Source organism: Lepidochelys kempii, chromosome 10, assembly GCF_965140285.1.
Source record: "Lepidochelys kempii isolate rLepKem1 chromosome 10, rLepKem1.hap1, whole genome shotgun sequence".
NCBI classification, from domain to species: domain Eukaryota; kingdom Metazoa; phylum Chordata; order Testudines; family Cheloniidae; genus Lepidochelys; species Lepidochelys kempii.
The window spans coordinates 5092122-5115203 of NC_136389.1; the positions used below are offsets into that span (position 1 = coordinate 5092122).

The 23082-nt window shown below is 46.4% G+C and overlaps 1 protein-coding gene across 9 annotated transcripts in view; it reads left to right on the top strand.

The window, feature by feature from the left end:
- Positions 1-23082, top strand: part of CHTF18 (chromosome transmission fidelity factor 18) — a 54770-nt gene that overhangs the window by 21389 nt on the left and 10299 nt on the right. For 6 of the 9 annotated variants that reach the window (XR_012161076.2, XR_012161077.2, XM_073361746.2 and 3 more), the window contains 3 exons: positions 1081-1211; positions 12182-12326; positions 16532-16660. Coding sequence is in view for 6 of the 9 variants with exons in the window: in XM_073361746.2 (XP_073217847.2) it covers positions 1081-1211; positions 12182-12326; positions 16532-16660 (405 nt within the window). In the remaining 3 variants the exon portion in view is untranslated. Of the gene's footprint in view, positions 1-163; positions 304-1080; positions 1212-12181; positions 12454-16531; positions 16661-23082 lie in introns of those variants that run through there. The other 3 variants (XR_012161078.2, XM_073361747.2, XM_073361750.1) reach the window with 3 other exon arrangements.

A 23082-nucleotide genomic window follows, 5' to 3' on the forward strand; every position in this document is an offset into this window, starting at 1 on the left:
AATCCGTCAACCTGCAGTTACGTGTATTTGTTTGTCTTTCAGTGAAGTCTCAGAAACCAAGGCTAATGTGTAGTTTGTGTGAATAACGAGCCTGTTACTTTTGGTGTGAGCAAGGGGTTATTCTGAAGCCCTTGCGCTGCCTTTTCCCTTCTTCACACTCCAGTTCTACCCACACCCTTGTACAGCACTCTGGCAGCAGGGCTTCCATTCATGGCGACAGGAGCCACATTCAGTCCTGGTGCAAGCCAGCGCACCTCTGCTGAACTGAGAGGAGCTGCAGCTGCTTACGGCTACTGGGCTCAGGTCAGCCTTCCTGTGTTTGCCTAGAGAAGAGTCCTCAGCCAGCAGGGGCAATCTCCTTTAGGAACCTGGGGAAAAGGCAGGCTCTTTTGGCCAGATGGGATCAGTCAGGCTGGAAGGGGGAGAAGCAGGCTGCTGAAATGGAATCCCAGACCCAGCCATGGGGCTGGCTTTCTCAAGCCCTCCCGTGCAGCTGATCCCTTTGTGCCAGCCGCTGGGGGGGCTTCCATGGCAAACTCTGGCGTGTTCTGCGTTAGCGCTCTGGTGCCACTGGTTACCTGTACCTGCTCTTTGCTGAGTGAGCCTCCTCCCCCTCACCCCCCGCTGCTTCTGTCGTCCTGCTGAAATGCCCCCTGGCTGGGGGGTCATGATGGAAGAGGAGAGAGAGAGGGTCTTTCTTTAGCTTGTATAATCTTGCAAACTGCTGCCTAATGGAAGCCTGGATCACAAAGGGGTTTGACTGACCTGGGACCCTCTCTGTTGTCCCTCTGTGAAGCTGTGAGAGGTGTTTACATACAGAGCAGGCATAGTGAGACGGCAGTTGTGAGTGCAGGAGACCAGGGTCCCAGGGGCTGCTGTTTCAGACTTCCCGTGTGACCTTGGGTAAGTCACTTGGCCACCGTGTGCCTCAGTTTCCCCATGTCTCTGGTGAGGATAATGCTGCTTCTGACGATTATAGGTGCTCAGATGCTTTGGTATTGGGTGCCAGATAGGTACCTTAGAGTGACAGCTAGCTAGCTCTTGTGTGAAGGGGTCTCAGTTTGGGTTATTTCTTTACAGGTGAACACGCAGCTGTACAGTCTCAAGGAGAAGCAGCAGTTGGCTGACCTGATCAGTACAATGCTGGCCTATAACCTCACCTACCACCAGCAGCGCACTCCCGAGGGGCAGTATGTCTATAAACTGGAGCCGTGAGTATGCGCTGAGCAATCGTGTGCTACAAAAGGCCTTTGTGACACAAACACTTGATTGCGATCGCCTGGGGTCAGAAGGTGAAATGGGAAGGCAGCAGATTCGAAGGGGATAAAAGGAAATAGTTCTTCTCTCACATGCAATTAGCCCATGGTATTCATTGCCACAAGAGACTGGTGAGGCCAAAGATCTTGGCGGGATTCAGTGTGGTATTAGGCATTTCAAGGGCGAATAGAAATATCCAGAGTGAGAATAGCAACTGTTAAAAGTAAACAAGAATTTATTTTTCAGGGCATAAGGCAGCCCTCTGACTACTGGAGGTCAGGTTTTCCTGGGGGAAGCTTATGCCATAACTGTGAAAGAAACCTTCCTCAGACAAAATACTGACTGGATTCTCTGAGCCAATCTGGCAATTCATTTTTAATAACCTTTCAGTTGAATGTGTCACCCTCAGAGTTGGTCCAAAAGATTTCCCTGTTTTAGAGTGGAAGCTGCATCCAAAAGTTTAAAAGCCTACCCAGAAAAATGCTGAACTAAGAATACTCAAGAGCCTTCAATATTTACAGCCTTGGACATATCTGCAATCAGTGAGCCCTTGGATTGTTTCTTTGCTGCATTCCCGCTCTCTGCATACAATACAAAAAGTTTCCAGCTTTATAAAATGCTCGGCAATGTCCCCTCAAGATTCAGAACAAAAATTGCAAGAATCAAAATAGTGACAGAGGGCATCACAGATCTGCTCGGTTATGTAATCTACTCAAGAAAGCTCAAGGACTGGGCTAAGCTTTCGCTCCTGGCTGCAGTCTTTGGGAAAAGCAGGTATTTCAGAAGTTAGGAGCAGATGGCAAACTGGCTAAAATATCACATTTATTTCTCTGCCTATTGACTTTAAACACACCCCTCCCCACACAATACCCATGCTCTTCTACCCCCTCACTTCCCTCACACTTGCTAATCAGACTTTGTTTTATCCTTTTTAACTTTCACCAATTTGTCTTCTCTCGCTTTTTTTTTTTCTTCATTTCTGTAGAAGGTTCTTTCATGGGTATTTCGGGGTCATGCCCTCTCTCTGCTTTACAGCAGGTTTCTAAATCTAGCGGCTGATACTTTGCAGTTAACTATTTAATAGGCGGGTGGGTCTGAACAGCTGCTTGTATCTGATCCCTGTAAACAGAAACCCTGCTTTCAATAGCAGATGGTTAATGGGTGTCATAGATTCATAGATTCATAGATATTTAGGTCAGAAGGGACCATTATGATCATCTAGTCTGACCTCCTGCACAATGCAGGCCACAGAATTTCACCCACCACTCCTAAAAAAGACCTCACACCTATATCTGTGCTATTGAAGTCCTCAAATTGTAGTTTGAAGACCTCAAGGAGCAGAGAATCCTCCAGCAAGTGACCCGTGCCCCATGCTACAGAGGAAGGCGAAAAACCTCCAGGGCCTTCCAATCTGCCCTGGAGGAAAATTCCTTCCCGACCCCAAATATGGCGATCAGCTAAACCCTGAGCATATGGGCAAGATTCATCAGCCAGATACTACAGAAAATTCTTTCCCGGGTAACTTGGATCTTACCCCATCTAAAAACCCATCACAGGCCATTGGGCCTCTTTACCATGAATATTTAATTACCAAAACCATGTTATCCCATCATACCATCTCCTCCATAAACTTATCGAGTTTAATCTTAAAGCAAGATAGATCTTTTGCCCCCACTACTTCCCTCGGAAGGCTATTCCAAAACTTCACTCCTCTGATGGTTAGAAACCTTCGTCTAATTTCTAATCTAAATTTCCTAGTGGCCAGTTTATATCCATTTGTTCTTGTGTCCACATTGGTATTGAGTTTAAATAATTCCTCTCCCTCTCTGGTATTTATCCCTCTGATATATTTATAGAGAGCAATCATATCTCCCCTCAACCTTCTTTTAGTTAGGCTAAACAAGCCAAGCTCCCTGAGTCTCCTTTCATAAGACAAGTTTTCCATTCCTCGGATCATCCTAGTAGCCCTTCTCTGTACCTGTTCCAGTTTGAATTCATCCTTCTTAAACATGGGAGACCAGAACTGCACACAGTATTCCAGGTGAGGTCTCACCAGTGCCTTATATAACGGTACTAAAACCTCCTTATCCCTACTGGAAATACCTCTCCTGATGCATCCCAAGACGACATTAGCTTTTTTCACAGCCATATCACATTGGCAGCTCATAGTCAACCTATGATCAACCAATACTCCAAGGTCCTTTTCCTCCTCCGTTACTTCTAGTTGATGCGTCCCTAGCTTATAACTAAAATTCTTGTTATTAATCCCTAAATGCATGACCTTACACTTCTCACTATTAAATTTCATCCTATTCCTATTACTCCAGTTTACAAGGTCATCCAGATCCTCCTGTAGGGTATCCCTGTCCTTCTCTAAATTAGCAATACCTCCCAGCTTTGTATCATCTGCAAACTTTATTAGCACACTCCCACTTTTTGTGCCCAGGTCAGTAATAAAAAGATTAAATAAGATTGGTCCCAAAACTGATCCTTGAGGAACTCCACTGGTAACCTCCCTCCAACTTGACAGTTCACCTTTCAGTAGGACCCGTTGTAGTCTCCCCTTTAACCAATTCCCTATCCACCTTTCAATTTTCCTATTGATGCCCATCTTATCCAATTTAACTAATAATTCCCCATGTGGCACAGTATCAAACGCCTTACTAAAATCTAAATAAATTAGATCCACTGCGTTTCCTTTATCTAAAAAATCTGTTACTCTCTCAAAGAAGGAAATCAGGTTGGTTTGGCACGATCTACCTTTTGTAAAACCATGTTGTATTTTGTCCCATTTACCATTGACTTCAATGTCCTTAACTACCTTCTCCTTCAAAATTTTTTCCAAGACCTTGCATACTACAGATGTCAAACTAACAGGCCTATAATTACTTGGATCACTTTTTTTCCCTTTCTTAAAAAAAAAGGTCATCTCGCTGTCCTGAGTGTATATTCCATTCTAGTTGTCCTTTGTTAGACTTCATTGTTTTTTAACCCCAATAAGAAGGAATTGCTTGCATTATGTTGGACAAATTAGAGTTGATATAAGCCCCATGGGAAGAATATGGTCACTGGGAAAGGTGTGGATCTGAAAACTTTTAATTCCTTTATCGAGCTGTACAAAAAACCCCATGCGTAGGCTGGAAAGGATTTGATGGAAACAGTTAGTCGTTGGTAAATGTCGATTTCACCTGACACACACACATCAATGAGAAAAAAAATAACTATTGATAATAGTCTGTGAGGGCAGCCTCCCCTGCACCTAGCACCTGCAAGGTCCGGTACCCTGGCCCTTGGCCATGCAGGGAGCCTCTTGCAAACCCACCCACTCACTTCCCGGCCAGGAGTTCAGAGCTGTCTGGCAGCAGAGTGGTCTCTCCCACGGCCAGGGGCTCATTCTTCTTGTTGTGGTCCTAGGCCTGTCTGGGGGAGCTCTGCTCTGCTGGGCCAGGATCTTAGCCTTCTCCACACCTTGTGCCAGGTGTCTCAGGCCCCTTGGCCATGCAGGGAGCGCCCCTGCAGTCCCGCTGTCAACATTTGCTGTCTTTAAATAATTGTCTGATTTCCATCATCCGCCTTAATGTCCCACAACAGTGAATATTCAAATTGATAAAACCCAAAATTTCACATAACTGAGAAAATGATAAAACTGATAAAAATAAAAAACATGCTTAAAAATACAACCCGACGATATCTATCAGAATTACAGCCAAATCAAAATCTGATTCTGCCCCCCTTACCCATAAGGCAACGTGCCTCAGATGGCACGTGACCAGGATTCATCACCGAATTTGGTCTGCTAGTTGGATCACTGGCTTTGGGCCGGGTACTGACGGGGAGTGCGACCAGTGGTGGTGAGTTAAGTCAACAGCCACGAGGAAGAAAGCATGGAAATAGGGATAGCTTGCCTTTATCATCTTCCCAAAACAGTGATGCTTACTAGCCTACCTTGATGTCCCATAGAGGCCGGAGGCACAGTGAGAACTGTGTCCTTCTGCAAGTTATTTGTGACGTGTTGTGGAGACTTTCTATGGATTCCATTTATAAAACAATTAATAGATGTTCTAAGCATCTAACAGATATGAGTAGCTTTTTATAGATGGTTATAAGCACATCCATAGAAGGTATTATATTTCAAACAAGAATTAATTCAGGGAATCCTGTGACTTTACTTGTGTCATTTAGAGCCTGGATGATCAAAGTGGTCCCTTCTGGTCTTATCTATGAATCTATTCCCAATTCTGCCACTGACTGATCTTTGGGTGGGGTCAAGTCCCTGTAGCTAGCTCTGTGTAAAATGGAAGTAACACCAAAATGCTCTATAAATCTCTTTCAGATCCTCTGATAAGTACTAAAAAAAAAAATACTATTAACACATTTTTGTTTATATAATGTGTTAATTAAGCCTCAGCCTCCCTCCCCCATGAGGTAGGGAAAGTGTTATTCCCATTTTACAGGTGGGGAAATTGAGGCACAGCAAGGTTAAATGATTTGTCCATGGTCACAAAGTTGGTCATCGATGGATTCAGGGATAGAACCTAGGTCCTCTGCTCTAACCCCCAGCCAAAATCCCTTTCATTTGGCGTTGTGCAGAACTCCCCTGGGAGCATGGACCAGGATTTCACAGGGAGAGAAAATGGCTCAAGAAAGTTAATTTAAATATTTGAATTAATTATAGAAGTTGGATGAAATTTACATGCTGATGTGCTTCCTGTCCTATCAACTTTGATCATTTTTATAATAATAATTTTTAAAAAGCCCAAACTAGATGTAGCAGCAGTACTTGTGATTGACAAGTGGGTGGAGGGAATGGCTGACACTGAGCAATAAAGATTTTCTAAAGCACCTAACGAATGCAGGCGCTGACAGGCCATGGAAAGGACTTGTGCTTCTTTATCTCTTATCTCTCTCTTTTCATTCAAGAAATCTTTTTGCAAAGCACTTCCAAGGTTAATTCTGCTGAAATGTCCTGTCATCCCAAATCCCTTATGTATCTAAGGGGCTTACTGACATTTTTTCAATATAACCCCCCTCTTTTGTTGATGGGGTTTTACTCTCTTTCTGCATCACTGAGCTGTCTCTTTCCAGGAAAATATTAGTGTCACAAATCCTCTATCTTCTCCACATGAAGTCTTGTTTATTCCTTCCCTATTGAGAACAGCAGAAAGGGAGAGTGGGCAATTCTGATGCATTTTGCTCTCCTACCACCTGTCCGATGTTCGCAAGGTTTCGCTCTCTCCCTGGGCATCCACGCAAGCTAATGCTGGCATGAGATTGTTTGTTTTCATCGGATTAAAGGAGGGGAAACAGCTTCCTGTCAGCTTTTAACACAGAGGTGTGAAGAGCCGGCAGAGAGAAAAACCAAAGATGCCCGTGGCTCCTCTTTTGTCCAAGGAACAATAGAATGCAGCACGAACCCCTGCTCCTATGTTCCAGGCTCGCTGCCACGAGACTTTGTTCATTACGGATTGGGGAGTGCCGCTGGTAATTGTACTGCTCCTTCTCGGGTTGATCTATCTGTTCGTTTACCTGCCCGCCACGCTCCAGCTATCCACCGGCGATGAGACTGTGAGGAACTTAACAGAGAAGTGTAGTTACAATGGCCTGAACTTCGTCAGACAGTGAAAGACTCCTTACTCTTGGCTGGGTTTACGTGGTCCCTGTAGGTGAGTGACCGGTTTGATAAGAGACAGGTCTGCTCCATCTCTTGTTCGATGAGATGGGATGGAAGCAACTGGTGTGGATGGAGAAAGAGAGTTTTGATTTATTAGCCATGGGATGATCTGAAAAGGAAAACTCGATACATCAAACTCCTTGAGAGTGGCTTTCCCAGGACAGGAGGCTTTTGTGCACTGGGCTCTGAGGTTCTGCGTAGCTCTCCCCTTCAGTCATCTCCAGCTTGCAGTGTTCTGAGCAGGAACAATGCAGTATTGTCCACCCTGAATGGTATTCTGTGCAGTGTGATTTTTAAACCTGGCTTCTCAGTAAAGACAAGTTTGTCCAAAGCCAAGTTAACATCATCTCACCAGCGCAAAGCAGATGAAAGGGGATCCAGCACTTGGAAACATCAACACTCTGCAAACAGAGAACTCGACCCAAGGACAATGGTTGACTTTCTCTGTGAACTTTTAGTGTTGGGTTAAATGTTGGGGGTACATCTGGAAGTCGAGGCTGGTTTTGGTGAGAGAGGGGGACGGTAGTTTTGAAGATGGTTTACCCAAGGCAAAAAGTCAGAGATTCATAGCATTAAAAACAAGGGATGTATCTAATAACCTTGAGATTTCTCTCTGCATCAGGGCCGTTCCCCATTTAAATTCTTGTCTGCACAATGCAAAACCATAGGAAAATGGCATCATTCCATTTAGCTCCATAGGCTAATATAGAGTAACTAGGAGTTAGAGTAGAGGTCTCCAGAAAAACGATGTGTAGCTATGACTGGAGTTATGGGGCTGGACAGTGTCTTTAGCTTTGCAGCTCATCCATGTAGGTGGAATTAAGATTTCTGTTGCCAGAAAGCTTGCAGAGAGGGTTATTGTTAATATGTGATTGACATCTCTGTTCACGTGCGCACACGAGTTCAGAGTCTACTTGATTGCACCAGGAGTAAAGCCAGTCATTTTTTGCACCAAAAATATGCTGGTTGATTCACAGCCTTACCTAAGATTTGAGTTCTGTCCACCTTGGTTTGTGTTACTACTTGATGTAGTCTCACTGATCTCAATGGGGTTGCATTGAATGATTGCAGCAATCCAGCAATGAATCGGTCCCCTTGTTATATTTTTATTTGCTGAATATTAGTAATAATGGTATTCAGTTACCAGGCTACAGACCTAAAAATTTTTAAATATTATGTTTTAAGTATGTACATTACAGTTCACACATCCAAGGTGTTGGGGATGCATTACAGTGTAATAACACAGGACCCAGACTGTAGCTAAGACTTATGCTAATGTAGTCTCCAAGTTTAAAAAAAAAGGGGAGGGGGAATAGCAGGAGTTAAGTCGTACACTGTATTTAATTCCAATGAAACCTTTTTCAAGCATCAGCCCAAAGGACTGGAAACATTTGAATTGGCCTTCTAATAAAGGAGAAGCTTAATGGAGGTGGATCTTCCAGTGACGGATTATAATTGCACTTGGTACATCTGAGGATATTTTGTGTGATCATTTAAGACAGCAGTTGTTGGACAAACATTTTGCACAGGTTTCACTCTGTGCATCTTATTGCTGGCAGTTACGCTATGCAGTAGGTATTTAGATTTGTTTCAAGTGATTCCTTCACCTTTCTTGAAGCGGCACATGTAGATTTCACAACATACATATGGAAACAATGTAGACCTGACTTAATACACTTGGGTGGTAGTGAAATGGTATCCCCTCCCCCATTGTCCCTGGTTTTGTCTTCTAATTGAAAATGTTGCAGAGTGTGGAAACCACATGACATGAAAAGCAGCATTTGGTGCAGGCATGCGCTGTGATATTGGATCTTAAGTTTTGAGTCTGGGCATTGTTTTCTTTTGCTGGCATATTCTGCAATGTACTGTAATAGTTACCGTAATGATCGGAAAATGCATGAAGGTGCGTTATGTTCTATTTGCACTTTAGGCTGTGTGACCATGGGTTGCTGGGAAGACAAGACTGTACAATGCAGCTGTTTCTCAAAAATGCTAGTGGCCATTCTAATTTCAAATAGTAAAATCTCTCTAAACCTCATCTTAAGCCATAGAAACTTTTAAATGAGAGGAATATTTGAAATGACAAGCACAACATTTTAAAGCAAAGCTCTGTTAGAAGTCCTTATTTTTCCTACAGTTACAGATTCAGTCGGATGTCTGTTTTATGACTTTGTTGCCTGTCTCTGAAGACAGCAGAGAGCCAATGAGAAAACTGGAAGAAGGGTGCCTTTTCAAATAGCAAATTGGGCAGAAAGCTGATCTCTAAATCACTGAGAATTCTTCTGATGCATGGGTGTTTTTTGTTCTTTCTCAAGAGAAATATTATCAAGTGCAAAGAAGACATAAAATATTTATAATTGTTATACAAGAGGGTTAATCTGGTTTCTAAGAAATTCTCTGGCTGTGTTCATGTTTTAACTGCTCTGGAAAAGGCCTTCCCTCCAAGTCCTGCGCTCAAATCCTGTTCAGAATAAACCTGCTTTGCTTAACCCAAATGCCTGTTTATAGCATAGCTCAATAAAATCAACAATGGGAGTTGGCTATAACCCTTTTCTCTCCTTTGTTGGATTCAGTGCTTGATAGGAAATTGGGGCAGGAGGTGTCCCATGCAGTTTATGTGAAGGATGCTTAATTAAACCCATTCAAGTGGAATGGGTAGAGATACTTTGATACAAACGGCAGTGTTGGGTTTTTTTAATAAAGAAAAAGACAGACAATACAACAAGAAATGCTCTGACAGGTTGCTGTAGCATGGAGTGCTTTACCTCTGAACCCACTTTTATGTTCCTCGGACAGGCAGATCAGACAATGCAGATCTTTTGCCAGTGTGCTAATTTATTGGGGAAGCCTGTCAGCCAAGATGAAGAACTAGAAATGGTCTCTTTGAAATTGAATTCTCTTTCATGTTGCAGTGTGACATTGGGGAGTTAATTCTAAATACATCTGTTGTTCAAATCCATTGAAAGTTGTTGGACTTATCTGCAAGTGTTCTAGATCTGCTCCTGAGTTTATTAAATCCCGAAACGTTACTTGTGCTGCATGATTTAGGTCTAGGATCCAAAATCCTTTGAAATGGATGGTCAATCCCATTGACGTCCCTGAGCTTTGGATCAGGTACTAAACGCCCAGTAAGGAATCCAAGAGAGAACTCCAGGAAAGACCAAACCTCTCTTCTTGTAGCTGGTTCTTACCTCGTCCGAGATTAGATGCGCACCCTTTATTTTGCAGGATCAGGTAGAAAATGTAGTAAATAGGCAAATGTCTGACATATAGGTTGTAGAAGTTAGAGCCTTTTGACCAAGTTGCAATAGCTGCAATAAAATCTGTCTCACATGTTATTACATTGTCTATTTCCTTGTCTAGTCCATCCCTCCCCTTAATCCTTTTAATCCAGGATTTCTCACTGAATAATCTTCAGAAAATATTTTAAACCCAGGTGACCTGCTTTATTTTAGCTTCTACAACTCAATGGGCAGAGCACTGGAACTAGACAGAACAAAACTGAGCGATCTTGTTCTGATGTTGAATAATTGACATTTCTATCGGAGACACAAGGTGCGTGAGGCAAATATCTTTTAGTGGATCAACTTTTGGTGGTAAGAGACAAGCTTTTGAATTACACAGAGCTCTTCTTCAGGTAGCTTTCACCACCAAAAGTTGATCCACTAAAAGATACCTACCCAACCTTGCCTTTCTGATATCCTGTGATCCACACGGCTGCTACAACAACAACACTGCAAACAACAATGGAAGATTTCTATCAGATGCATTTGCTATCGGTACTGACCTTGTACATCTCAGGTGTCAGAGCCCTTCCAAATTTTGCTCTCTGTTCGGTAGGGCTGTATATATGGGAGCATGAGAATGAGGGATAGTGAGTCCTAACTGAGGTTGACAGGTGGACTAGATCATTGGCGATAACTTCCACTCATGCAGGCACTTATCAGTTACTAAAGGGCCCTATAATTAGACAGACAAAGGGCTGTTGGCTGGAAGTTGAAGCTAAACAAATTCAGACTAGAAATAACAGAGAGGTGGTTAAGCATTGGATCGGGCCACCATGGGACGTGGTGGATTCTCCATCATTTGACATCTTTGAATCAGAATTAGCTGACTTTGGAAAAGATACGTAGTGGATCAACCCCAATTTATCGTGCTCAGTACAGGCATTACTGGGTTGCTATGTAACGTACAGGCCAGGCCAGACCAGAAGAGCGTAATGGCCCCTGCTGACCTTAAAATCAATCCATGCATAGTTAGGTGTCTGTTTGAAGATAGACCTGTACAGTGGAGATTTGGTGGGTTAGGAGTGCAGTGCTTCGACTGTCCAGGTCACTGGGCTGAATGCTGCCCAGGGTCAGTGGTCTCTATGGGTCAGCCTCTTGGACCAGTCCCTACTCACCCATACAGTTAATACTAACGGGTGTCCCTGTTGGCACTGGTGGCAAACAGGCCGAGGACTGGATTGACCATGGCAACTGCTACCCTGGCTAGTAGAGGTGGCTCTTTCTGAGCTGTTGTGGACATGTGTCGACAGAGCAATGGGCAAAGGGTCCTTTCACTGCTGCCGCTCGTGCGGTGGCTAGACAAAGCTTGGATAGGGCAGGGCTGTCAACGTGGCTTCTCATGCAAGCATTACATTCGCCGCGTTCACATTAAAACAAACGATAAGAAGTATGTGACCTGTATGAACTTCTCCCTGGTTTGGAATCCATTGAAACGACCCTGCTCTGCACTCCTGGCACATTTCGCCAAGCGATTTCAAAGTGCTTCTCAGACCTCTAAACCTCAGCACGACCCTGGGAGGCTGGTAAGGATTTAAAGATGGGGAAACCAAGGTAAAAGGAGACAATTAGTTACTTACCCAAAGTCTCACACCCAGGAAGTTACAAAGTTGGGGCTAGAACCCAGGTCTCCCGGCCCCCTACCCTATGACCAAGAGGCAACGCTTCCTTCCAATAAATAGAGCTTTCTTCTGAAAGGAAGGATAATAGAAAAGCAAGTACTAAATTTTGAATGAGACTAGGATGAAACAAAGCCGAGTTCCACAAGTCTGCAGATCAGTGTAAATGAACCTTTGACCCTAGATTTTGAGGGTAAGATTTTTCAAAGGCATAAATGGGAGCTGACTATCCAGCTGCACTCTGTACCTTTCTAAAAATCTCCCTCTTAACAGCAGCCAAAGGCTGTCACAGTACCAGCCAATATTAACTGGCTCCGTTTCATGTATTCCCCCAAATCTGTTCCCCCTAGAAACGTGGAAGACATCTGTAGATTCCCGGACCTACCGGCTCGCAAACCATTGACGTACCAGGCCAAGCAGCTCATTGCAAGAGAAATCGACCTCGAGAAGATGAGGAGGACGGAAGCTGTGCTACAAGCCCGGAACGCCAGCCAGGTGGGAGTGGGACGCTGGTAACGGGAGACGGCCCGAAGCTTGAGGGGAGCAAACATGGCAGATTCATCAAGCTCTCTGTGTGGCCCAGGCATAGCTAAAGAGGGACCGAGCACCATGTTGAGTGGGGGTAGGTTGCACAAATTATAGGGGCCGTGTGAGCGGGAGCAGTGTACTGTCTGTCCTAGGCACAGAGGCCAAGACTAATGATTCTGGATGGCTCGTTATATGGGTGGGCAAGCCCTAACGGAGGGAGAGACTCGGAGGGAGGGTGCTCGGCAATGACTGGAAACCAGCCCCCTGCATAGTGTCTCCACTTGGAAAGTCTTAGGTCAAGTTGTTTCTCTCTTGTGTTATAAAACTCCAGCTGCCTCTGCCCAGATCCTCAGCTCTGGCCTCTCAGTGGGATTAGCTGTCTCTGCTCCATGATGGCAGCGAGCAGGGGGGAAGCTTTGCCTGGCAACTTTCCTCTGAAGCCAAGTGCAGTGCGAAAGCTTTCCTTTTGCAAGTGAAAATCCTAGATTAAAACCTCCCTCCACCAACAACGATCTGTATGTTGTGCACCAGCAGCTTTAAGGCTGTCCATGGCTTGGACCATGTGAAACGTGTGACATTAGCATTGTGTCTGACCGAGCCAAACAGCTCGTCTTTCTGCCGGGACCCCAGTAATCAATACTCACTGAAATGTAAAGTGCTGAAAAGTGATTCTGCAACAATGGCTGAGGTCATTCTGAATGTATCCCATCTCCTTGCCTTTTGCATGCGTTGGTGAAGCAGCTGTCCGTGTAGAGAGATGCTCTGGCATCTGCTTGCTGGTAGATAGTCAATGACGTTATTTATTTATTATTGGACCCTTCTGTTTCACCTTTCTCCCAAAGCACGCCAGGAACATGAGGTCATTTCATCCCTCACTGAAACAGCTGCCTCTGTAGCTAGAACTGATCCCCTGGCCACGCATGTCTGCTCGGGTGCCTGCCGCATCCTGGGTGGTCCTCTCCGCCTTCCCCTCTGAAACCAAGAGCAGCTCCCAACCTCAGCCAGGAGAGGGACCTGGTAAAACCACAATTGGGCCTGACACGTTCCACGCAGTAGAGGGCAGCAGCGCGCGCGTGTACGTACACACGGACGGACAGACAGACAGATTGTCGCTGGGGCTGTAGGGTATTGCTAATGTGCCTTTAGCAAAGGGTCACATTGATGTGGAGGGGAGGGAGGGAGGTGAAGTGAGGCACAGCTGGGGTGGATATTAAGTACCAACAGTGCTTCTAGCGCTGCAGAGAACACAGAACAAGGCATGGTCCTTGCCCCGAGATGCTTACAGCCTCAATAGCCGTCGGCCCCAGGAATTGGTTTCCTGTGCTGACGGCTGTTTCCCCCTCTAATGCTAGCGTTCTGCACCGCGCGCAGGTTTTCCCTGCCTGGCTAGGGGCAGGAACGCTCCGGCCAAGGCCACGGGTGCTGTGCTCTCCTGCCAACGAGCGACGGCCCCGCCTGTCCATTTCTGCTCTTGGTGCATTCGGGGGCCATTCGCGCCGCTGCAGAATTCCGACAGGGAGTCGCCCCCATCGCGAGAGCCATGGGTCGTGTGCATGGAGCGACGAGGGAGGGAGGGGTGGGGAGAGGGGGAGGCTCGGAAACGGCGTCATTGGGGCTCATGTGAGTCTGATCGCTTTCAACAGAGGCCTCCCCTGGTGCAGCTCGGCAAGATAATTAATCCTTAAGAGCCGGCGACTCGCAGCAGAGGGTGTTTTTCGGGGAATGCAATTAGGGAAAAGTGATAGTGTAAAAATCTCTGGAGGATTCTTGTTTACAAGATGCCATCGGGGAAATGCACATGCCAGTGATCAAGAGGCCAAGCTGGGCTTGAAACGTTCAGAGTTCTTAAAATGATGGCAAATAATTGCCACGGTATTAGGATTTTTGTTTTTTTTAAAAGTTGTCATTTTTATTATTAGTCATGTTTATTACAGTGGTGCCTAAGGGCCAGCCATCATGGGGCTACACCGTGCTAGGCGCTGTACGGACACAGCTTCAAAGAGCCTAAACAGACAAACCAGAAACTGTGTTCTGAGATCTCCAGTCAGGCTTTTTTAGAGGAAGGCAGTGGGTCTCAGCCTAGCTCTCCTGAACTTTGATTCCCAGGGGGTGGAGTGAAAAAAGTCTGACAACCAGCAGGGAAAATGCCACTTGTATGAGCGGGGCAGGACTGAGCTCTAAGCAGAACTTTAGGGTATGTCTACACTGCACACTAAACCTGGGCTGTGACTCTGGTTTCAGCTCCACCCCCCTTTTTTCCACACATACATCAGTCTGACTGGGGTCAGCAAGCACTCAAGACCCAGGCCCAACGACCGTGCTAGGGGGGGTGGGTCAGAGCCTGGGTCCAGGCCCTGTCATTTTGCAGTGTGGACGTAGCTTAAGCCACAGACCTGAGTCAGAAGGTCTGCTTAGTGCAGTCTGGATGTGTTAGCACGGCTGTGAGACCGAGGTCTAGCAATTGTAAGCAGTGCTCAAGCAGGGGCTTGAAAACACCGAGTCCACAAGCCCGTGTCCCGCAGACAGTGCAGTGTGTAGATGTGCCCTTAAAAGGAGACTTCCAAAGGCACAAGGAGCTGTTTAACATCCACTCACTTTCAGTGGAAATGGGCACCTACCTGCCCTTTCTGCTTTTGAAAGATCCCCAGGAACAAATAGGAAGGAGTCGGCAATAGGAAATGGCCAATAAGGGCATGATCCAGACTCCACTGGGCCCTAAAACTGTTAACGAGCCTGTGTTTTAGACCGGTACTGACGCGGACATCGTGGTGAGGAGCTGGAATGCCTGTTTTGTCTGGCATGCTTAGCAGGAGGAGAACTGGAGCCTTGAGACGTCTCGTGTTGTAACATAGGTGGGCAAGGGCAGGTGTGGCCATAGCCTTGCCTGCTGCCTTCATAAGGCTGGACTGGATGGCAAAGAGCTATTGGAAGTCGTGGGGGGGACGGGACTTAAGTCTCCTGGCTAGACCACTCTTAAGGAGGGATATAGCTGTTACGTGCTCAGACGCCATGGTAATGGGCACGGAGTCTTGGGGAGAGTTCACGGTGCCCCCACACCTTTGAAAGGTCCCCTCTCATTCTAATTCCGTCCTCCAGCCAGGAGAGAAGAGAGAGACACTTAAGGAAAAACACCAGTGTGCCTTGTAGATCTGATGGGACCAAAAGGTAATTGGAGGCTTATCCCCTGGGGCAGTGCGCTCTTCCTCCACCGTAGACCCTTGTATCGCGCTGACAATAGGCTGCACTAAACAAAACTGACCTAAGTGAGTCCTGTTTCATGTGAAAACTGCTTGGTAACTTCCCTTATCTCACTTCTCAAGGAAGGATAAACCCATTGAAATCCTCGCTCCGTGCTGGTTTGTCATCTTCAGTCTGTGACCTTTCTTAGGTCCCTGAGCATGTGCGTTAGCTGAACAGGCAGGCAGGAATAAAATAAACTAATATTAGATTATTTTTTCCCCAGGCCGGTAGAAGCTTGTTATAACCTCCCAGTGTATTGCAAAAACACCTAAAATTCCCAACTCAGCTCTGGGTCTCGTTGTGCTAGGTGCTGCACATACGCATAGTGAGGGACAGTCTAGACCCCAAAGAACTCACAGTCTAAATAGACAAAACAGGCAAAGGGTAGGAGAGAGAAGACGGGCACAAAAGATGAAGCAACTGGCCGCAGGTCAATGCAGAGCATGCCAGAGCTGGGACTAGAACTAGGGTCTCTTGACAGCTGGTTCAATGCCCCAGCCACTAGACTGCACTGTCTTCTCATTGTCATTGCACCTGCAGCCCACCCAAGAGCTGTGTCCACCACAGCACAGCTGGCTGGCTGACTTGGGGCCTTTGAAAGGGTGATACTGCCCAAGAAATTAGCACTTCAACGTTCCCATGCAGAGGCTTCCCATAGCAAGTCCCATGTGAACGGTGATGTTTATTGCTGAGTTATAACCTTGGAATAACGAGATTTGTAACAGAGGATGTTCCTTAACCTGCTGTTGCACTTCCCAAGGAGTATCCTGGTCGTGTCATACTGAATTTTATGAATGAAGAAGGAAGAGGTTGCTCATGAAGAGCAACTTTTACCTTCACAGGATCAATGGTTTGTCTCCAAGAGAACAAATGAGAAGGAGGAACTGTAAATACAGTGTGTGGCTTGTCCAAGTAAACCTCCGTCATTGCAGGTCTCTGAAGAAAGCCTCGGTGAAACAGAAGATAAGCCAAGTGCAAAGCCAGGGGTGCCCAAGTCCCACATCCGCAACCATGAGCAGCGTCTGGAGCACATCATGAAGAAAGCTGCTTTTGATGAAAAGGTGAGATGGAAGCCCTTTCACAGAGGAGATAAAGGGGGTTGACTGCCTGGCCCAGGGCCTGAGGCAATGGCACATGGAGCTGTTCCCACGCTGAGGTCAGTGGTTCAAATCTGGCCCAGGTAAAGTTGTTCTTATCTGGCAGCTGCTTGTTCACCATGATGAAATGAGTCATTGGGTTACAGTCAGCAAAGGTGGGTACCTGTGCTGACAGACTCTGAAGAGGCGCTTACAATAGCTTTTGAAGGCCTGGTCTTACACCTAAAACTTATGTCAACCAAGCTACGTCACCCAGGGCTGTGAAAAATTTCATGCCCTGTGAGATGTAGGTCGATTAACCTAACCCCCAGTGTAGATGCAGCTGGTCTGACAGAAGAACTTTGCCTCTGACCTAACTACTGCCTCCCACAGGGTTGGATTAACTACAGTGGCAGAAAAACTCCTTCCATGGCTGTAGTAAGTGCCTGTGCCATAGCAGCATAAGTGTAGGCATACCCTAACTGGACTGCAGTTTTTCATGGCATTTAAGTGACTGTATTTGCCTCTTATTTGTAAAACTATCGGTCATGTCATGTTCTTCGATATCAACGCAACCACTTTCCCCGCTGTTGCCCACCTAGTAACATGCTCCTCTCCCCTTGGTAGGACTTTGGCACGGGCTCTGTAACATAGCTAGACATGTCCTCTTTTAGAGGAAACACTAAACCAAGTTCTCCTCCATGAGCGGGGAATAACCCTCCCACGATATGTGCGCAAGCTATTATGGAGCTTGAAATGGCTCCTGCAGCTTTTTCCTAGCTGATGGTCACTTTGCACTGAGCTTTAGGAAGGTAAGATACCATGAGGATGGGGGCCTTAGAGAAGCCTACTGGATCACGCTTAGTTTGATTCAAATTCTGTTTTGCTTTTCAGCACTGATCGGTGAGATTTTTAGCTGGTGTAAATCAGCCTTGCTCAGTTGGCTTTATTGGAGCTACGCCGATTTACACTAGCTGGGGATCCGGCCCCTGTATTTATAAGGCCTATCAATGTTTTTGGTGAAACAAACCCGGCGGTTTCGTCTGCTTGTGCCATCTCTGCGGTCGGAGCACTGGAGGGTTTATCTCAAGGAGTCGGGTTTCAGAGGAGGTGTAGCTAAGTAACCTAGCATCCGTTGCCCTGGCCAAATGTGCTTTGGGATTTTAACGTCCTGGGAACCAGGAAAAAAGCAATCTTCCGGGAGGCTGTTGCTACTGCTGTGACCCAACTAAAGCCCCACGTCCTGAGAGGGCAGGCCGCGTTGCTGGAGTGCGAGAGCCTCTGATGCAGATTGCATAGCCATGTATTAAACATCAGCACACACTGATCCACACTTCAGACTGCTTTCTCCTCCACTACGCTCAGGCTTCTGCAGCAAGGGGGGGCGTGTGGCTTCATATCCTAATGCTGCTGGTATTGGGGAGGAGAGAGGGAGTCAACCGCCTGTGTGTAGTGAATAGACCGTTCACAAAGGCATTGAGGGAGAGGGGGAGGTCAATAGTGGATATTTATAAACCTCTCTTTCGCTCTGAAAAAACAAAGGAATTCAATACCATGCTTCCCTTAAATGCATTAGTGATTTTTACAGTGCATAGAGCAGTATAATTAAATATTGATGGCAGAATTACCTACATGCCAGGCACAAGCAAAGCAGCAGCTGCAGCATTGGCAATGTTTATGAGCCTGCGTCAAAGTCCTCCGAGCCAGATCCTCATCTGGTGTAAATCACTGAGGCTCCATTGAATGCTAGGGAGTTCTGCCGATTTGGGCCTTAATCTTTCAGGGCAAGGCTAAACATGGGAAACCCTGCCACTGGTTTGAGGGGTGTGAGACTTACGAAACAGATAGTTGGAGGCTTTGGGAGGCCGGGTGGGCGACCTTGGGAAGCTTCCCGTGAAGCGCAGAGTAGCTCGGCCTCCCTGCTCAGATCACCGCAGTATCTGGTGCCGAGGCTCCCAAGCAGGGGGCACCAGCTGCGTCCGTCATGGTAACGCGAACCCCCGTGTGACATGGTGGGGCTCACCCAGAGCCATCAGGGGTTCTCTCTGCCTGCCTGTTTCAGGTGCTGTGCTGGTAGGCTCAGGGCTCTGGCACCAGCCAACAGGCGCAAGGTTTCACCCTGCCTTCCACCAGCCTAGTTACCTCTTGCAACATGACTCAACAGCCGATTCCAGTCCCGAGTCTCCCAGATCTGTCTCCCCAAGTTCTGAACCCCCAGACACTTGGACTTCTCCCCTCTGGGCCATCACCCCCGGAGGTGTGAAACCTGCCACCGGTTAATTCACTTTGGAGCACCCTTATTGCCAATCCCAAATGCTCAAAACCCATGAGTCAGGCTCACCAAAAATCACAAGATTAGCTTTAAATCATGAGATTATGTAAAAATAATAGATTTTATGATCTTTTTATTTGCCTTCTGCTTTGAGCCTTGAGGGTGCACTGGGGTCACATTTTGAAGCTTTCTCCACCACCACAAGGGCTAGAAACTTACTTTTTCTTTAAGAACGAAGGCTGAAATCATCACATCTCCACCTGACTCCAGGAGCTGGGGCTTTAAGGAAACCAATAATCATGAGACTCGTGACAAAATCATATGAATTAGCAGCACTGGGACATAGACCACACAGTTCGCACACCAGAGACCTGCTCGGGGTAAAAATAAACAGCAGATTTATTTGACAGGAAAATCGTAGGTTCAGAGATGAACTAGTGAGGAAAAGCAACACACGCAGGTTACACAGAAAATCAGCATAAAGACGCAACCTCAGGCTTTACACTCCTGCGTCTGCTGAACTCCCTTTTCTCATACAAGTTACTTACTGCTGCTGGACGGCTTCCCAGCGTGCCCTTGGCCTAGCGGGGATCCAGTATTTCACAGGCAGTACCCTACTTCAGTGCTGGCCCTCTGTTTCTGGCTCCCCTTCACTTTAGCCCCTCTTCCCTTTTAATAGAAGTTGCTGTTTTCTTTCTTTTCTTTTTCTCTCTCACATTGTGGTAATTCCTGATTACCCAATGGGGAGGGGAACTCCCCTTTCTTTGGTTTTCTTGGAGTTTTAATGTCTTTCCATTGACTTTCATGATCCGCCCTTGTCTTTCCCTGGGTTGTAGGATGCTCGGTGCCTGGAGTTAGTTTCGTGTAAACAGCTAGTCTGGGTGGCGTCCCTCCTCGCCTGTTGGCTTCACTCCCTGTTGTGAGGCGATGCCACAAGTACAACTTTCTACACAAAGGTACACGCGTACGTTCAGAACTCTAACCTGGATACAGATCGCCTAATCACCACCAAGTTCAGAACATTGCAAGCTTCCATAAAAGACGTTGCCTGACATATATTTATACACCATAACCTTGTATACAACCAGTTGATTCACTTGCTTATTCTTTGGGGTTCAGCTCCCCTGTTCTTCCATTGGGGTGTCTGGGGGGTGTGGACACTGCGCTTCTGAGGCTTCCAGTAAGACACCCAGTTAGCGTCAGTCAAAGTAATGTGAACCTCTCTCTGCTGGGCACTGAGCTGTGACCTCTGCCCCGTCTCATTTCACCCAAGCCATCAAACAGCCAGTGGGGCTCCCACCGGCTTGTCTTGAACCAGGTTGGGTTTGAATCGACGAGGCTCTATATCCATCTACCAGTCTCCTGAGCCATCCAGTTCCCCTCCTGCAGTGCCACTGGATAATTAACAGGGAATGCAAAGCTTCCAATGCAGGAGCAATGCCTAGAATGTGTGGCTGTTACCAACCGGAGAAATGCTTGGAGTTATTTCTAATCCAGTAGATCATTATATGCCAGTAATCTCATCCAGAGGGAAATCAAGTTAATGGCAGATAGAGAGTATAAGCCATAGGAAAGCTAAGCTCTCTGGCTTTGAGGATGTGAAATAAACCCAAGAACCAAAGACCACATTTTAAAAATAACACATAAATACGTTCAGAATCGTCTTGGTTTGTGGAATCATTTTCCTTTTTATTCTTCTGACCTTGCAGGCTCTAACGGGAGGACCTGGCTAATTCACACTAGGCACAGGGAGACCTGTCATCTAGATTCTAGGAACTAGGGAGTAAGTGAATAAGCGCAGTAGGAAAAAGAAAATCTAATGCATCAGAATAGACTTTGCTTCTTGTTAGACCTGTCAAGGGCACCTGCCCTCAGAATGTGGTGTTGTTTGTAGCCTTTGGGTCCATGTGAACTGCTTGCTGCTCCTTAGCACCTGAATCACCAGGCAGCAAATATCGCACTCATCCCTCCAGCTAGAAGTTTGCACCCCAGCCTCCCAGTCACAGAGCTGGCCACAGAGACCCATGTATTTGTGGCCTCCAGGCTCCGTTTGTTGCAACTCATTATATCTAGGGATGCAGCCCCAGGCCCTGTAAGAGCAGCAACCAAGATAAAGTGAAGAAACTCTTCTACAGCAGAGGTTGCTTCAAACTCCTCACCCTGGTGCCCCTCTCTCTGTGCTCTGAATGTTTCTTTGTTTTCCGCAAGTCTGGAGCCTTAGGGCCTCAGACCTGTGTAGCAGTTTAATAATGAAACCTCCTATTTTATTTTAGCTTGGCATCTAAGCTTGTAGAAACATCTCTGTCCGTGTGGGTGTTTCTGGGTGTTTGGGGTGGGACAAGAGGGAGATCTGAGTTCAGATTTCTGTTGCTGAACTTGCTTTTATGGAGAAAGCATCCAATGGCCTGAGCTAATAATTTTTCATGGAGCATTCTTTACTCAGTAAGTGTTGCTGATGAGAGAAATAGCAATGATCAGGTCAGACTGAGGGCTTGTCTACATAGAGGCATCCAGAAAAATTAATCTGAATTAAGTAAAATGTAAATATGAAGTGGATTAGTTAAACCACATTAAATCTCTGTGTAGACTCTTTTTAGTTCAGAATTAAAGTGGCCTTCGTTCAGTTTAGTTTAATTCACTTTGGAAGTAGATTGATAAACTGAATGAAGGCCACTTTAATTCTGAATTACGGTATCCACACAGGGCTGTAATGCAGTTTAACTAATCCACTTCAAATTCACACGTTTAGTTAGTTCAGATTAATTTTTGTGGCTGTTCCCGTGTAGAAGAGTCCTTAGAACGTGAAACTGCCCGAAGTTGTGCTCTTGTGCTCTCCCTAGGAATCAGAAGATGCAGCAAGTTACTGTCATTCTGCCTACAATGGTAAATGTCAAACTATCTGTCTTAAGGTTTTCTCCTGCTGTCCATCACCGTAGTATCTGAGCACCTTCATGTAAAAGCAATAGCAACAGTAAAGGGCCTTGCGGATAGCCACATTAACGTTTCTTGCATGCTGTTGGCAATGCATGCCCAAAAGCACGAGCCTGGGTCCCCAATAATATAATGAGGTCTAAATATTTTTCTAGATGAAAGACTTTTGGCCATTGGGAAACCATCCACAATTCAGAAATGTTGTCCGGAGCAGAGAGCTCAGTCTGTGCAATGGCACTTGGACTGTTTCCTGGCAGTGCTAGTGGGGTGAATGCTGGCCAATCGTGATGACTGGTACCATTCACCCAGTGCAGCATCTCTGTGCTCAAGGGAACAATGGCACCAGGAAATGGCCCTTTGGACCTGAAAGCCAGCTGCTTCCAAAGCTCATCCATTTGGAGTGAGGAAAGGGTTGTCCGAGGCTGTTCTCTGTGCCCCGGTGAAGTTTAGTACAAGGTGTTTCTCTGCTTTTAATGTTTTCTCTCCTTCAGCAGCATTAACATGTACAGAGCCTGGAGAGAGACAGGCAAGGGAAGCAATTGCCAGTCTGTCCAGGTTTGCGGAAACTGGATCTATCTAGAAACAGCAAGCCACCAATTTGAAGACTGGCCTAAATGTGATCAGTCCCATCCAGCAAGTCGCTACCATCCATGATAAAACTGAGTTTCCATTTCGGAACATCCCATTTCCCTTCATCTTCTGCTCAGCCTGGCTAACTCATCGAATCCCTGCCGGGACAGAGTGAGCGCGCTTCTGAAAGCTGGCCTCTGTCCTGCAACATGGCTGCACCGTGAACCTTTTAGGTCGAGTCCCAAGGTGTTCAGCTCCTCCAGCTGTTGAGTGGATGTTGAAGGCACCTCAGCACCTTGCCATGGACTGGAGACCTGCTCTGCCTTTCTGTCCCTTCTGGCAGATTGATGCAGCTGTAAATAATGCAGTGGCTGCCTTGAGCCAGTGAAGCCAAAGGAATTCCTTCACCCCTCCTGGGGCAGTGACCGTGAAAGAGGTGGGAAGACCCGAGCTGTGTGTGACTCACTAACACACCACAGGGTCCTCCCCTCACTTTCCACTGCTACTGCTTGTAACAAAACCAGTCGTGGATTCACGTACCTCGACTGGAATGACCTCCTTTCCCCCCCCCCCCCCCCCCATGACTATGAAGAAGCAAGAACAATAAAACACAGAATGTGTTTCCCGCTGGATC